Below are 14430 nucleotides of genomic sequence, written 5' to 3' on the forward strand. Positions count from 1 at the left end.
AACTTAATCGACGTCGATAAAGAATATTATCCTAAATGCCTACGTTGCCGACGTTCGTTTTTATATTGACAGCTGGGTCGAATTATATTGGGTATCGTACCAAATGGCATACTCCACCTGTCGTTTTCGTACAATAAATATCAAGAAATCGAAGTGAAACTCCAGAAATCCTCTGAATTCATCATTTCTGGGGCCCTAATTGACTGCAGAGGGACACCTTGCGCCATCTGTGATTTCCAGGCCAATTAAATTTTCACTCCGAGATCTCGTATTCCCATCGTTTTAGCATAGAAGCGCTTACAACACTTTTTTTGCCTTTATCCCGTTCAAATGCGAGTTTATCGATTACCAGTGTTCTAAATTGTCGTAAAATTGTCCTGACCCTTTCGTTTCTCATATCAGAGCCTTAGATAATTGTATATTGATCGAAATATGAAAGCTCGACGCCATTTTGGTTCTGGTCTGGACTGAGTTAAAAAATGTTGTCCAAAAACCAAATTTTGAATATGTCAAGATAATTCTTAGATGATCAGGAGTGATGTGTCAAACAATTTTGTTAAAAGATCTAAATTTTGAATGTGTCAGGACAATTCTTAGATGATCATAAGTGATTTGTCAAAGTTTCGGACAGTTTGGTCTAATACCTTTAAAAAAAAAGTGTTGTATTCGAATCGACTGATATGAAGGGGGTTTCACTTCACCTTAAGGTGATATGAAAGGGTCGTTCTGTATACATAAAACGTCAAAATGTTTATAAAGCTATCCTCCAAACTGAATGCATTGAATGCAGCATGTAATTATGGAGACCCCAAGGAAGAACGTAGTGCTCATCAAATTTCTTTCTATTATTTCTTTAGTTCATTGAATATTTTTTCTCAGTCTATGTTAACTGTATAATAGCAAAGTTTTAACCAACTTGATTTACAATACTTTTTGAAATGTAGGTCTTCTAATTTCTAAAGAAAGAGAAAATTTTAAAAAACGGTACGACTGAATTTAAGAAAAAAATGGCGCCGATCTTCCTAACTTAGTGATGTCCTCCTTACAAACGGTTTTCAATGGTATGCCGATTATCTCGTGAAATCAGTTGAAATTACATAGTAACTTCGACAAACAAAGCCGTCTTATAAATCTCCTCTTCGGGGCAAAGGTGCATTTCGGTTCCGAGAATGCAACACCGGATTGCGATGCATCGCCGATGCAATTAGTATTATTTAAACAACAATCGCTCCGAAAGCCACTGCTAATCTTATCGGCGACTCTTATCCGCGTATCTGTAAGAAAATAAAAAAAAAAAGGAAAGATGGCTCAACGACTCTACAGACTTTTCTCTAAGCTAAGCCAATAATCTAGGATGTCCGAGTGACGTCACGGCTGACTTACGTTAAGGTGATGTGAAAGTGGCGTCGGAGAGATTTTGTTTATTAAACTTTTCTCCCAATTCGGTTTACCGAATAGTTTGAAACGTCACAACGTGAATAGGGAGACTATAAGGAAGATCCTGAAACTCATGAAATTTCAATTCTTTTAAAATTTGTTTATAGGTATTTTAAAAGTAGTTTACAAAAAAGAAAATCTCGTGAGTTTCAGGACCTACCTTATGGTCTCCATATTCACGTTTCAAAGTATGAAACGATTTGAGACACCCATTTCGGAGAAAAGTTTTATGAACGATTGAGCTTTCGGATGCCACTTTCACATCCCCTTAAGGTGAAGTGATAGTGGTGTCGAAGAGGTTTTGTTTATAAAACTTTTCTCCCAATTCGGTTTACCGAATAGTTTGAAACTTTGCAACGTGAATAGGGAGACTATAAGCAAAAAATGTAAGGTACGACTTTCATAATCGTCGGCACAATCGTATTGGCACTATCAAACAAAAATCATTAAAATCGGGCAAAAAATGTAAGATACTACTTTCATAATCATCGGCACAAACTTATTCGCACTATCTAACAAAAATCGTTATTAGGTGTACAACTTTGCTTCCGCCGTTTTCTTATAGATGACTTTAGCGGTAACCGGCGAAAACAAAATTGTACACTTAATAAAATCGGGCAAAATCGTAGGTCGAGTGTATCCGGTTTTTCAGTCGTTTTTCTTCAGGGGGAGATAAAGCCAACCTTGGGCCTTATCCGCCGTGGCCAAAATCCGGAATATTCTCGGCTTTATTCTCGTCTGTTTTTCACTTCCCCAGATACGTTTATCAGATAACGATCCGTAATGTTCGTCTCATCGTCGTAACGGGAAAGGCGATAGGGATGGGAGATTCTGAATCGATCCATTAAGGTGATATAAAAGTCTGATATGTACATAACAAAAAGTGCAAATATTTATAAAACTTTTCTACAAACTGGGTGCACCGAATTATCTGAAACTTTAACGCGTGATTACGAAGGCTCTAAGGAAGAACGCGCTGCTCGTGAAATTTCATTTTTCGAAACAAATCTTGCATTTATCTCGGACAGGAATGAAAGGAGGATATTTTTTTTCGAAAAATGAAATTTCACGGGCAGCGCGTTCTTCCTTAAAGACTCAATAATCACGTGTTAAAGTTTAAGCTAATTTGGTGCACCCAGTTTGGAGAAAAGTTTCATAAATATTTAGACTTTTCGGTATGTATATGTCACACCTTTATATTACCTTAACGCCTGGAGTACTTGACGTTTGCCACGTGCACCCTCGTTGAGGCACTCCGGTACGATTTGACGCTGATCGCATTTTCTTTGAAAGTACCGCGATAAGGTGATACGAAAGTGTGATATATACGTAGCAAAAAGTGAAAATATTTATAAAACTTTTCTCCAAACTGGCTGGACCGAATTATTTGAAACTTTAACGCGTGATTATGAAGGCTCTAAGGAAGAACGCGCTTTGAAGATACTCTCATTATGTGTCAAAATTTCAGACAATTCTATCCAATCCCCTTAAAAAATGTCTCATTCGATTCGACTGATTCGAGGGGGGTTTCATTTAATCTTAACTACATATAGAACTTAAAATATGAATTCGCAGAACATGCACAATATTTTTGTCAGCCTAGAAATGCACAAAGGGCCACTGGACGCCACCAGGTGGATGCAGAAGAGCGACCACGTGGTCCGCATCGCCACGGCAAACGTCCGCGAATTGACGATAATCTTGTTATGTATCTAAATTTCAAACAATTCTATCCAATCCCCTTAAAAAAAGGATCTTATTCAAGTCGACTAATTTGAAGGGGGTTTCATTTAATCTTAACTACATATAGAAATTTAACATGTGAATTCCCAGAGTATAAATAATATTTTAGTCTGCCTAGAAATGCACAAAGGGCCACATTTAATCTTAACTACATATAGAACTAAAAATGTGAATTCGCAGAACATGCATAATATTTTTGCCGTCCTAAGAATGCACAAAAGGCCACTGGACGCCACCAGGTGGATGCAGAAGAGCGACCACGTGGTCCGCATCGCCACGGAAACGACCGCGAATTGAAGATACTCTTGTTATGTGTCAAAATTTCAGACAGTTCTATCCAATCCCCTTAAAAAAAGGATCTTATTCAAGTCGACTAATTTGAAGGGATTTCATTTAATCTTAACTACATATAGAACTTAAAATGTGAATTCCCAGAGTATAAATAATATTTTTGTCAACCTAGAAATGCACAAATGGTTACTGAGCGCCACCAGGTGGAAGCAAAAGAGCGACCACGTGTCAGTCCACATCGCTGCGGCAAACGTCCACGAATTGACGATAATCTCGTTATGTATCTAAATTTCAGATAGTTCTATCCAATCCAATTAAAAAAAAAAGTGTCGCATTCGATTTGACTGATTCGAGGAGGGTTTCATTTCAACTTAACTACATATAGAACTTAAAATGTGAATTCCCAGAGTATAAATAATATTTTTGTCAACCTAGAAATGCACAAATGGTCACTGAGCGCCACCAAGTGGATGCAGAAGAGCGACCACGTGGCAGTCCGCATGGCCACGACAAACGACCGCGAATTGACAATAATATCGTCATGTGTCAAAATTTCAGACAGTTCTATCCAATCCCCTTAAACAAAAAGTGTCTCATTCGATTCGACTGATTCAAGGGGAGTTTCACTTCAACTTAGCTACACATAGAAACTTAACATGTGAATTCCCAGAGTATAAATAATATTTTTGTCAACCTAGAAATGCACAAATGGTCCCTGAGCGCCACCAGGTGGATGCAGAAGAGCGACCACGTGGTCCACATCGCCACGACAAACGACCGCGAATTGACAATAATCTCATTATGTATCTAAATTTCAGACAGTTCTATCCAATTCCCTTAAAAAAAAGTGTCTTATTCGAGTCGACTGATTCGAGGGGGGTTTCATTTCACCTTAACTACATATAGAACTTAAAATGTGAATTCGCAGAACATGCATAATACTTTTGCCGTCCTAAAAATGCACAAAGGGCCACTGGTCGCCACCAGGTGGAAGCAGAAGAGCGACCACGTGTCAGTCCACATCGCCACGACAAACGACCGCGAATTGACAATAATCTCGTTATGTCTCAAAATTTCAGACAGTTCTATCCAATCCCCTTGAACAAAAAGTGTCTCATTCGATTCGACTGATTCGAGGTGGGTTTCATTTAATCTTAACTACATATAGAACTTAAAATATGAATTTGCAGAACATGCATAATATTTTTGTCAACCTAGAAATGCACAAAGGGCCACTGGGAGCCACCAGGTGGATGCAGAAGAGCGACCACGTGGCAGTCCGCATGGCCACGACAAACGACCGCGAATTGACAATAATCTCGTCATGTGTCAAAATTTCAGACAGTTCTATCCAATCCCCTTAAAAAAAAGATCTCATTCGATTCGACTGATTCTAGGGGAGGGTTTCATTTCACCTTAACTACACATAGAAACTTAACATGTAAAGCAAAAGAGCGACCACGTGGCAGTCCGCATCGCCGCGGCAAACGACCGCGAATTGACGGTAATATCTCGTGTCGTTAATCGACGTTCTAATTATAGATCGCCGAGTTATCGGCAACTCCACGGCAGACGTTGACCCGTGACCCACTGTCCGCCGCGTTAACGCCCGGCGTTAGGGCAACGAGAGAGTCGCAACGACGGAGCAAACCGCGCCGTTTCCGGAACGAAGAAAAAATCGCCGTAGAGCCGATTTGATGTACATAAAGCTGGCATTGCCACTTTGGCACAATTAAATAAAATTGATTGCCAAACTTATTGATAATTTATTGCCGATCTGCTGGTTTTAATTAGGTGGAGTGCTGTTGGAAAACCGCACCCTGTCGCACCCCTTCGAGCTGAACTACCCATTTCCGGGTCATTTATAGCTCCACTGTTAGAGATATTCATAAAATTCATGCACTTTTAGTACATATGGTTGGAGTAGAATTATACATTTAAGATGATATGAAAGACGCTGAGAAATTTAATCGAGGTCGATAAATAAAAATTCATATGTACCCTTTTCGGTGGGAACGCCATTTTGAATACTCAAGTTGTAACATAAGCTGGCACGTCACGTTACCGTGATTTATATTTATGTTCAAGGGTTTTACAGTCTACGTCGAGAATTACACGAACTGAAGCGTTCCATTTGTTATTTCAGTAAAGTATTGATGAAGAGATGGACGTAAAACTGCCGAAATCCCGTGAATTCATTATTTTAACGACTGTTTAGGACCAACGTCGCCATCTGTAAGGGTTAGCTGCAATTAACTTTTTGCTCCAAAAACACGTCGAGCCCCGAGACAAGCTAGCATTCACTTGCAATCGTTGGTGAAAGTATTTTCCACATTTTCTGGTCTAATTCTGTCATATTCCATTTCTACAGTATTCTAAATTGTTTGTGCTAGGTCTTGAAACTCTTCATTTTCGATACAAAGCCTCTAAGAAACGTAAAACATCAGAAATGTGCCCGGACCATGCTATGATAAATAAATAAATTTTGGATGAAAGATGAAATTCTAAATTGTTCGAGCTAGGTCCCGAGAAACTCTTCATTTTCGATCCTAAGCCTCCAAGAAACGTAAAACATCGAAAATGCGCCCGGACCATACCCCATTGGTTTTAGCCCATGATGAATAAATAAATTTTTTATGAAAAATGAAATTCTATATTGTTCAATCTAGGTCCTGAAACTCTTCATTTTCGACCCTATGCCTCCAAGAAACGTAAAATATCGAAAATGCACCCGGACCATGCCACGTTAGTTTTAGTCCATGATAAATAAATTAATTTTTTATGAAAAATGAAATTCTAAATTGTTCAATCTAGGTCCTGAAACGCTTCATTTTTAATACAAAGCCTCTAAGAAACGCAAAACATCGGAAATGNCCTCTTAGATATATATATATAAGCTGACTTTTTCATATCATCTTAAGGTGTTATGAAAGGCACTTGGAAAATTAATGTCGGCAAAAAAGATCCTTTTAACAGATATACCATCTGAAACGATTACCGACATTTGCACTTATATCGACAGCTGTGTCGTACTAAATAGATAATCATATGCAAGGACATCCTCCGTATGTCGTTTCAGTAGAATAATTATAAAGAAATAGAAATAACGCTCAATAAATTACCTAGATTCATGATTTTTTATACTCTAATCGACCTAACGCAAGATCTGTGGCATTTGGCGATAAACAAATTTTGGAACAAAAAACACGCTGTTCATGGAATATCGGAGAATTTCCCCGCACTTATTTGTAAAACATTTTCCGATACTTCCCACGTGAATCTATAATAATCGATTATTATAGAATTCTAACTTGTTATGTAAGAACTTGAAAGTCATTGTTTTCGGTTCTAAGTTTTCAAAAAGCGAAAAATATGGAAAATATGTATATATGACGATACCATCTCGATTCTAGTTTGAGATATCAAATACAAATTTTTGTTTAATATCATTTTGTGGGTATCAGACTTTTTGGGTTGTTCATATTAACGTTGTAAAGTTTCATCTTACATTACCATGTATCATAACCGACTGACCCCTCAGATACGACTTTCATATCACCTTAAGGTTATATGAAAATAGCCCCTCAAGTGTCAAATTATTTATAAAACTTTTCTCCGAATTCGGCGCACCGATTCCGATAGTAGATAAGTTGTTTGCATGTAAAACACATTCCTGCTTTTTACATTTAAGTTATTATACTGCTTAGCTTTATTGTTTTAAATGCCGGAACTTCAGTTTTACACGAAGAAGACGCTATCTCATATCTAATTATAACCAAAAACTAACAAGTCCCCTTAAGGGGATGTGAAAGTGGCATCCGAAAGCTTAATCGTTCATAAAACTTTTCTCCAAACTGGGTTTCTGAAATCGTTTCATACTTTGAAACGTGAATATGTAGACCCTAAGGTAGGTCTTGAAACTCGCGAGATTTTATTTTCTATAAACTACTTTTAAAATACCTATAAACCAATTTGAAAATAATAGAAATATCATGAGTTTAAGGACCTTCCTTATAGTCTACCTATTCACGTTATAAAGTTTCAAACTATTCGGTAAACCGAGTTGGGAGAAAAGTTTTATAAACAAAACCTCTTCGACGCCACTTTCATATCACCTTAAGGGGATGTGAAAGCGGCATCCGAAAGCTTAATCCTTCATAAAACTTTTCTCCAAACTGCGTTTTTCATATCGTTTCATACTTTAGACCGTGAATATGGAGAGCCTAAGATAGGCCCTGAAACTCGCGAAATTTCATTTTTTATACATTATTTTTAAAATACCAATAAACAAATTTGAAAAGAATTGAAATTTCACGAGTGTCAGGACCTTCCTTATAACCTCCCTATTCGCGTTGTAAAGGTTCACCCTATTCGGTGAACCGAATTGGGAGAAAAGCTTTATAAACAAAACCTCTCCGACGCCACTTTCACTTCACCTTAAGGGGATGTGAAAGTGACATCCGAAAGCTCAATTGTTCATAAAACTTTTCTCCTAACTGGGTGTCTCAAATCGTTTCATACTTTAAAACGTGAATATGGAGACCCTAAGGTAGGTCCTGAAACTCGCGAAATTTCATTTTTTGTAAACTATTTTTAAAATACCTATAAACAAATTTGAAAAGAATTGAAATTTCACGAGTGTCAGGACCTTCCTTATAGTCCCCCTATTCACGTTGTAACGTTTCAAACTATTCGGTAAACCGAATTGGGAGAAAAGCTTCATAAACAAAACCTCTCCGACGCCACTTTCACATCACCTTAACCAGGAGCAATCGGTCCTGAAAGAGGTGAATCCATTTTCCTGATTTCTCGAGTCAAGGCCTCGAAGCGCGTCGGGGACGTCGAAGTGCGTTACCTTAAGACGTAGGCGTCGACCTGGTCGTTGCTGCAGAAACTGATGATCTCGCACCTGACGATCTTCAGGAGGGACTCCCACTTTTGCCTGGAAAATGGAATATCAGGAGCGTTAACAGAAAGCTCGGCTTTAAGGTATCGATCGGCAGGCGCAAAGTCCTCGCCGCGTGTCTCTTCTCTCCCTTTTCCATTTCCCTCTTTTTCCCTCCGTTCGCGGTGGGAAATGCAACGCGCGGAAAAAGGAAACGAGAGAAAACCGAGAGAGGTGCGACCTCGCCGATTTCGGGCTGTCGAGAAATATCGAAAAAGATATAAGGTAACTTCGAGTAACAAGTAACAACATATATTTCAGGTGCATCAAGCTAGCACGGCAACATCCCAATTCACGATTTCTGAATACAGAGGAATTATGTGCTAATTATGTGCTAATTTTGTGCTGAATTAATTAATTTTGTACCCCCACCATTTTTCCGAAATTTGAAATTTCAGTGTGGCCGTGCTAGCTTGACGTCAACCCAGCACGTTCCCATCTCAAACAAGACAGAAAGTTAAAAACAAGTACACCAAATTGAAGGGCAAATTATGTGCTAATTTTGTGCTGTAATCGTTTTTTTTTCTTTACACCGACCTTTTTTTCCAAAAACTCGATTTTCGTTCCGAGCATGATGGCTCGGCGTCAAGCTAGCACGTTCCCTCCTTAAACATTATAAAAAGTTAAAAACAAATGCACCAAATTGAAGGAGAAATTATGTGCTAATTTTGTGCTGCAATAGTTTTTTCTTTACACCTTCCTTTTTTTCCAAAAACTCGATTTTCGTTCCGGGCGTGCTAACTCGGCGTCAAGCTAGCACATTCCACTCGTAAACGATGTAATAAGGTAAAAGACAAGCACACCAAGTTGAAAAGGAAATTATGTGCTAATTTTGGGTTGAAATAGTTTTTTTTATACCTATAATTTTTCCCAAAGTTTCTATTTTCGTACCGGGCGAGAGGTGCGTAAAGCTGGCACCCCCACCTTTAAAAAATTCCAATTTCTTTGTCTTAACATTTTGTGCTCTTTATGTGCTAATTATCCGGAACGAAAATAAACTTTCGGAAAAATTATAGGTTTAAAAAAAAATATTTCAACACAATATTAGCACATAATTTCTTGTTCAACTTGGTGTACTTGCTTTTACCTTATTACATCGTTTACGAGTGGAATGTGATAGCTTGATGCCGAGTTAGCACGCCCGGAACGAAAATCGAGTTTTCTGAAAAAAAGGTCGGTGTAAAGAAAAAACTATTACAGCACAAAATCAGCACATAATTTCCCCTTCAATTTGGTGTATTTGTGTTTAACTTTCTGTCTTGTTTGAGAAGGAAACGTGCTGGCTTGACGCCGGGCCAGCACGCTCTCAACGAAAATCGAGTTTTCTGAAAAAAAAGGTCGGTGTAAAGAAAAAACTATTACAGCACAAAATTAGCACATAATATCCCCTTCAATTTGGTGTATTTGTGTTTAACTTTCTGTCTTGTTTGAGAAGAAAACGTGCTGGCTTGACGCCGGGCCAGCACGCTCTCAACGAAAATCGAGTTTTCTGAAAAAAAGGTCGGTGTAAAGAAAAAACTATTACAGCACAAAATCAGCACATAATTTCCCCTTCAATTTGGTGCATTTGTTTTTAACTTTTTATAATGTTTAAGGAGGGAACGTGCTAGTTTGAGGCCGAGTTAGCACGCCCGGAACGAAAATCGAGTTTTCGAAAAAAAAAAAGGTCGATGTAAAGGAAAAACTATTGCAGCACATAATTAGCACACAATTCCTCTGTATTCAGAAATCGTGAATTGGAATGTTGCCTTGCTAGCTTGACGCACCTATATATTTCACCACATAGCAAAAGTGAAACGTTTGTGGCTCCCTCTGCCAATTAGTAGGAGAAAGAAGAGTCCATTGAGGGTATTGTCGGGGCTGTGGACGGGTCCATGGTAAACCGAGATCGATAAGAAATATTTCTGAGGGAATCTTATCACAAATTTGGTTGCAGCGTTCAAGCTGTTTGTCCCAAAGTTTTTTGAAGTCCTGCTCTGTCTAGCAAGTACGTAGTACCTTATACCTTTCTTTACATCCCGTTGTATGAGTTTTGTCGAAAAGGTTTGTCGTTTTAAAAATGATAACTTGGAAATGTAATTTGCGCCGAACGGGGAATAAGGCCCGGCATAGGGTAACGTAGCGCAACCAAAGATCTTTTTCAAAAAGGACATGAAAGTATGACTAGTTGTAGTAAATACAACGTCGCGACTTTTAGCGAAATACCTTTAAAAAAACACATCAAAGAAGACCGAGAACTGGGACCGCGGCCTTTATCAAGAAAATAGGCACCCAACTTGGAATGACCTGCCTCGTCTTCATCAAGTTTACAAGAGCAACATTAACAAGAGCAAGAATCGGTCATACAAAGCTCACTGATAACCATCTAATTCTAAAAACAAATCCAACGTCCTGTGATGAATGTAACAGCCAAACAACGGTACAACACATTATCTCTGAATGTAAAAAATATCAAATGGCAAGAAAAGGCTTCAGAATACTCAATTCAATTACCAAAGCTCTCGGTGACCCACAAGAAGTTAACAAAACCCATGTATGTATAGTAGGCACCACTACATCGGAAATATGGAATGAAACCTATTGGAGAATTTAGTGCTTTTTTAATGCTATTTTAGTGCTACAACTTCGATTATAAATCGAAAAGAGAATACACAAAATGTTATTATTTCTACCTCTTCTCTCTTGGCGCTTATACGATCGGGGGTAGTTTTGGGGTGAAAGGGGTGATGTTTCGGACCTGGCTCTTGGGTATTTCTAGAGCACTAAAGTACCACCAATATAATTCGAGAAGAGAACATGCAAAATGTTATTATTTCTACCTCTTCTCTCTTGGCGCTTATACGATCAGGGGTAGTTTTGGGGTGAAAAGGATTGTGTTTCGGATCTGGCTCTTGGGTATTTCTAGAGCACTAAAGTACCACCAATATAATTGGAGAAGAAAACGTGTAAAATGTTATTATTTCTACCTCTTCTCTCTTGGCGCTTATACGATCGGGGGTAGTTTTGGGGTGAAAAGGATTGTGTTTCGGATCTGGCTCTTGAGTATTTTTAGAGCACTAAAGTACCACCAATATAATTCGAGAAGAGAACATACAAAATGTTATTATTTCTACCTCTTCTCTCTTGGGGCTTACACGATCAAGGGTAGTTTTGGGGTGAAAAGGGTGGTGTTTCGGATCTGGCTCTTGGGTATTTCTAGAGCACTAAAGTACCACCAATATAATTCGAGAAGAAAACATGTAAAATGTTATTATTTCTACCTCTTCTCTCTTGGCGCTAATACGATCGGGGGTAGTTTTGGGGTGAAAAGAGTGGTGTTTCGGATCTGGCTCTTGGGTATTTCTAGAGCACTAAAATAATTCGAGAAGAGAACATGGAAAATGTTATTATTTCTACCTCTTCTCTCTTGGCGCTTACACGAACGGGGGTAGTTTTGGGGTGAAAGGGGTAATGTTTCGGATCTGGCTCTTGGGTATTTCTAGAGCACTAAAATACCACCAAAATAATTCGAGAAGAGAACATGCATACCCGTTTTTTCCGTGAGTCTTTCCCTTAACGTAGTATGTACTGTGGGGGTGCTGAGTGAACGTTCACTCAGCACCCCCCACCGATTTTCAGTATAAGGGGTGGAGCACTAAAATCGAGGTTGTAGCACTAAAATAGCACTAAAAAAGCACTAAATTCTCCAATAGGTTTCATTCCATATTTCCAATGTGGGGGTGCCTACTGTACATACATACAAAACCCTAATGTTCCTAAAAAACATTACCCTCCTACGTGAATTGTAAAACTTGACCACCATGATTTACTCACCTACACAATATATTTAACTCAACAGTGCGTCGCTAATAACCAGTGCAGTTGATGCGATGTTAAATAAAAAAGAAAAGAAAAAGAAAATAGGGTTGCTCATATGCGGCAACATGCCTTGGGCAAGAAATGGCTTTACGAAGAATGCCCGAAGACAACATTCGAGGATCTTGATGACATAACTTGCCCTAATTGTGCTAATTAATGTGCATCCTCCCATCGGGCCTTATTACCTACACGTTCGGGTAACAAAGCCCAGGGCCCCATTCTGCAATTTTTTAATTACGTATTCGTTTCGGATTATATATTCTTTTTATAGTTTCTGCCTGAAATAAACATTGTTCGTGTACCCTCTGCTCATCTCCCCTTCCCAAAATACTTAATATTTTAGTTATTACGCGCCTTTCAAGTTATGGTGAGCCTTATTACCCAAAGTTACCTTATCCATAAAAAATAAAAGGAAAAAGTACAGTAGCTGTACTACACGGTAATTACGTTACGCCCCATATGAATTCCCATTACAGGAAATCGTGCTGAACACCCTGATAAAAATTCCTTTGTAAATTTACATATTCAATCGTTGGTTATTTTGGTACTGTAATAAATTGCAGTAAAATAACATTGTCTCTGTAATATCGCATTGAGCGTCTAAGTTAAGTTAAAGAAAATTATAACGTAATATTACGTCTAATTCAAGTGAAAATGCACTCATACGGTAAATATACAATGGTACGGGTATTTAAACATTTTCTGATTTCTCCACTTTACGATTTACTATGTATAAATTTGAGCTTAATCGGATAAAGGGAAAGGGTGCCCCTAGGCCCTTGAAGATGGAAAATACCATGAGATTAAAGATAAAAATCAATTTAATTTGTTTATCTTGCAAAATATTAATTATACCCAAAAAAGCTTCAAACAAAAGTTGTAGATCTATTAAGAATGCGCATATTATTATATACGACTTTTCTCGTATGACTAACTGTTTCTGAGAAAAATGCGAAAAAGCGTGTCACAAATAATGCTACTTCAAGTATTCTAGTAGAGAATAGTTTAAAGGGTTCCCACAATACAAATAGCACTTTGAGTCTATCCGTGTTCTTCTGTTTCTGAGTGTTCTAGTCCAAGCACTACCTGATTTATGGAGGCAAGAGCGTTGCATAGTAATTTATTCTAGTAATAGTATAGTTTAGAAGTTTTGTCTTTTAGTATAGTACAATTTCGCATTTTCCACAGAAACAGTTAGTCATACGAGGAAAAGTCATAGATAATAATATGCGCATTTTCAACAGACCCACAACTTTTGTAGAAAGCACTTTTGCATATCGTTAATATTTTGCAAGATAAACCAATAAAATTGATTTCTTTCTTTATCATGTTCCAATTTTCCATGGCCCCGGGGCATCCTTTCCCTTCGTCCGATTTAGCTGAAATTTTACAGGATTTATTTTGACATAAAATAGAACCAAATTGGGGGGTAGCACGAATAAAGAAAGGGAAAAAAAATGTTTGCCAAGAGTAGATAAGAGTTACCCTAGTATCGTAACGCCTCTCGGTGGTCGGAATATCGGCCGGGCCTGTTATCACTAGTGGACGGTGGGCCCAAAGTCGCGATTCGCGAAGACGTCTCTATCTCTCCGACAAGTGTCAATAATGGTCAATTACAATGGCCACTTGAATTCATTAACAGAGGCTCGCCTCGGCGACGGTCCCCCGGGTGTCCTTTACCCCCCACTTCTCGCGGAAAATTAATATGCCCTGACGTATTAAGGTGAAGTGAAACCCCCTTCAAATCAATCGATTCAAATGCAATACTTTTTTTTAAGGGTATAAACCAAACTGTCCGAAACTTTGACACATTACTAGTGATCATCTAAGAATTGTCCTGACACATTAAAAATTTGGAGTTTTGNTGGCATTAAGGTGAAGTGAAACCCCCTTCAAATCAGTCGATTCGAATACAACACTTTTTTTTAAGGGTATTAGACCAAACTGTCCGAAACTTTGACACATTACTCGTGATCATCTAAGAATTGTCCTGAAACATTCAAAATTTGGATTTTTCATAAAAATTTTTTAACTCAGTCCAGATCAGAACTAACATGGCGTCGAGCTCTCATGTTTCGATCAATATACAATTATCGAAGGCTCCGATATGAGAATCGAGAGGGTCAGGACAATTTTACGACAATTTAGAACACTCT

The 14430-nt window shown here is 38.3% G+C and overlaps 1 protein-coding gene across 2 annotated transcripts in view; it reads right to left on the bottom strand.

The window, feature by feature from the left end:
- LOC105694392 (S-adenosylmethionine decarboxylase proenzyme) overlaps positions 1-14430 on the bottom strand; it is a 36834-nt gene that overhangs the window by 13121 nt on the left and 9283 nt on the right. For both annotated transcript variants that reach the window (XM_012415021.2, XM_012415020.2), the window contains exon 2: positions 8327-8413. In XM_012415021.2, coding sequence (XP_012270444.2) covers positions 8327-8413 — 87 coding nt within the window. The remainder of the gene's footprint in view (positions 1-8326; positions 8414-14430) is intronic.

The sequence above is a fragment of the Orussus abietinus genome, unplaced genomic scaffold (genome assembly GCF_000612105.2).
Source record: "Orussus abietinus isolate OABI.00-Male unplaced genomic scaffold, Oabi_2.0 scaffold382, whole genome shotgun sequence".
NCBI classification, from domain to species: domain Eukaryota; kingdom Metazoa; phylum Arthropoda; class Insecta; order Hymenoptera; family Orussidae; genus Orussus; species Orussus abietinus.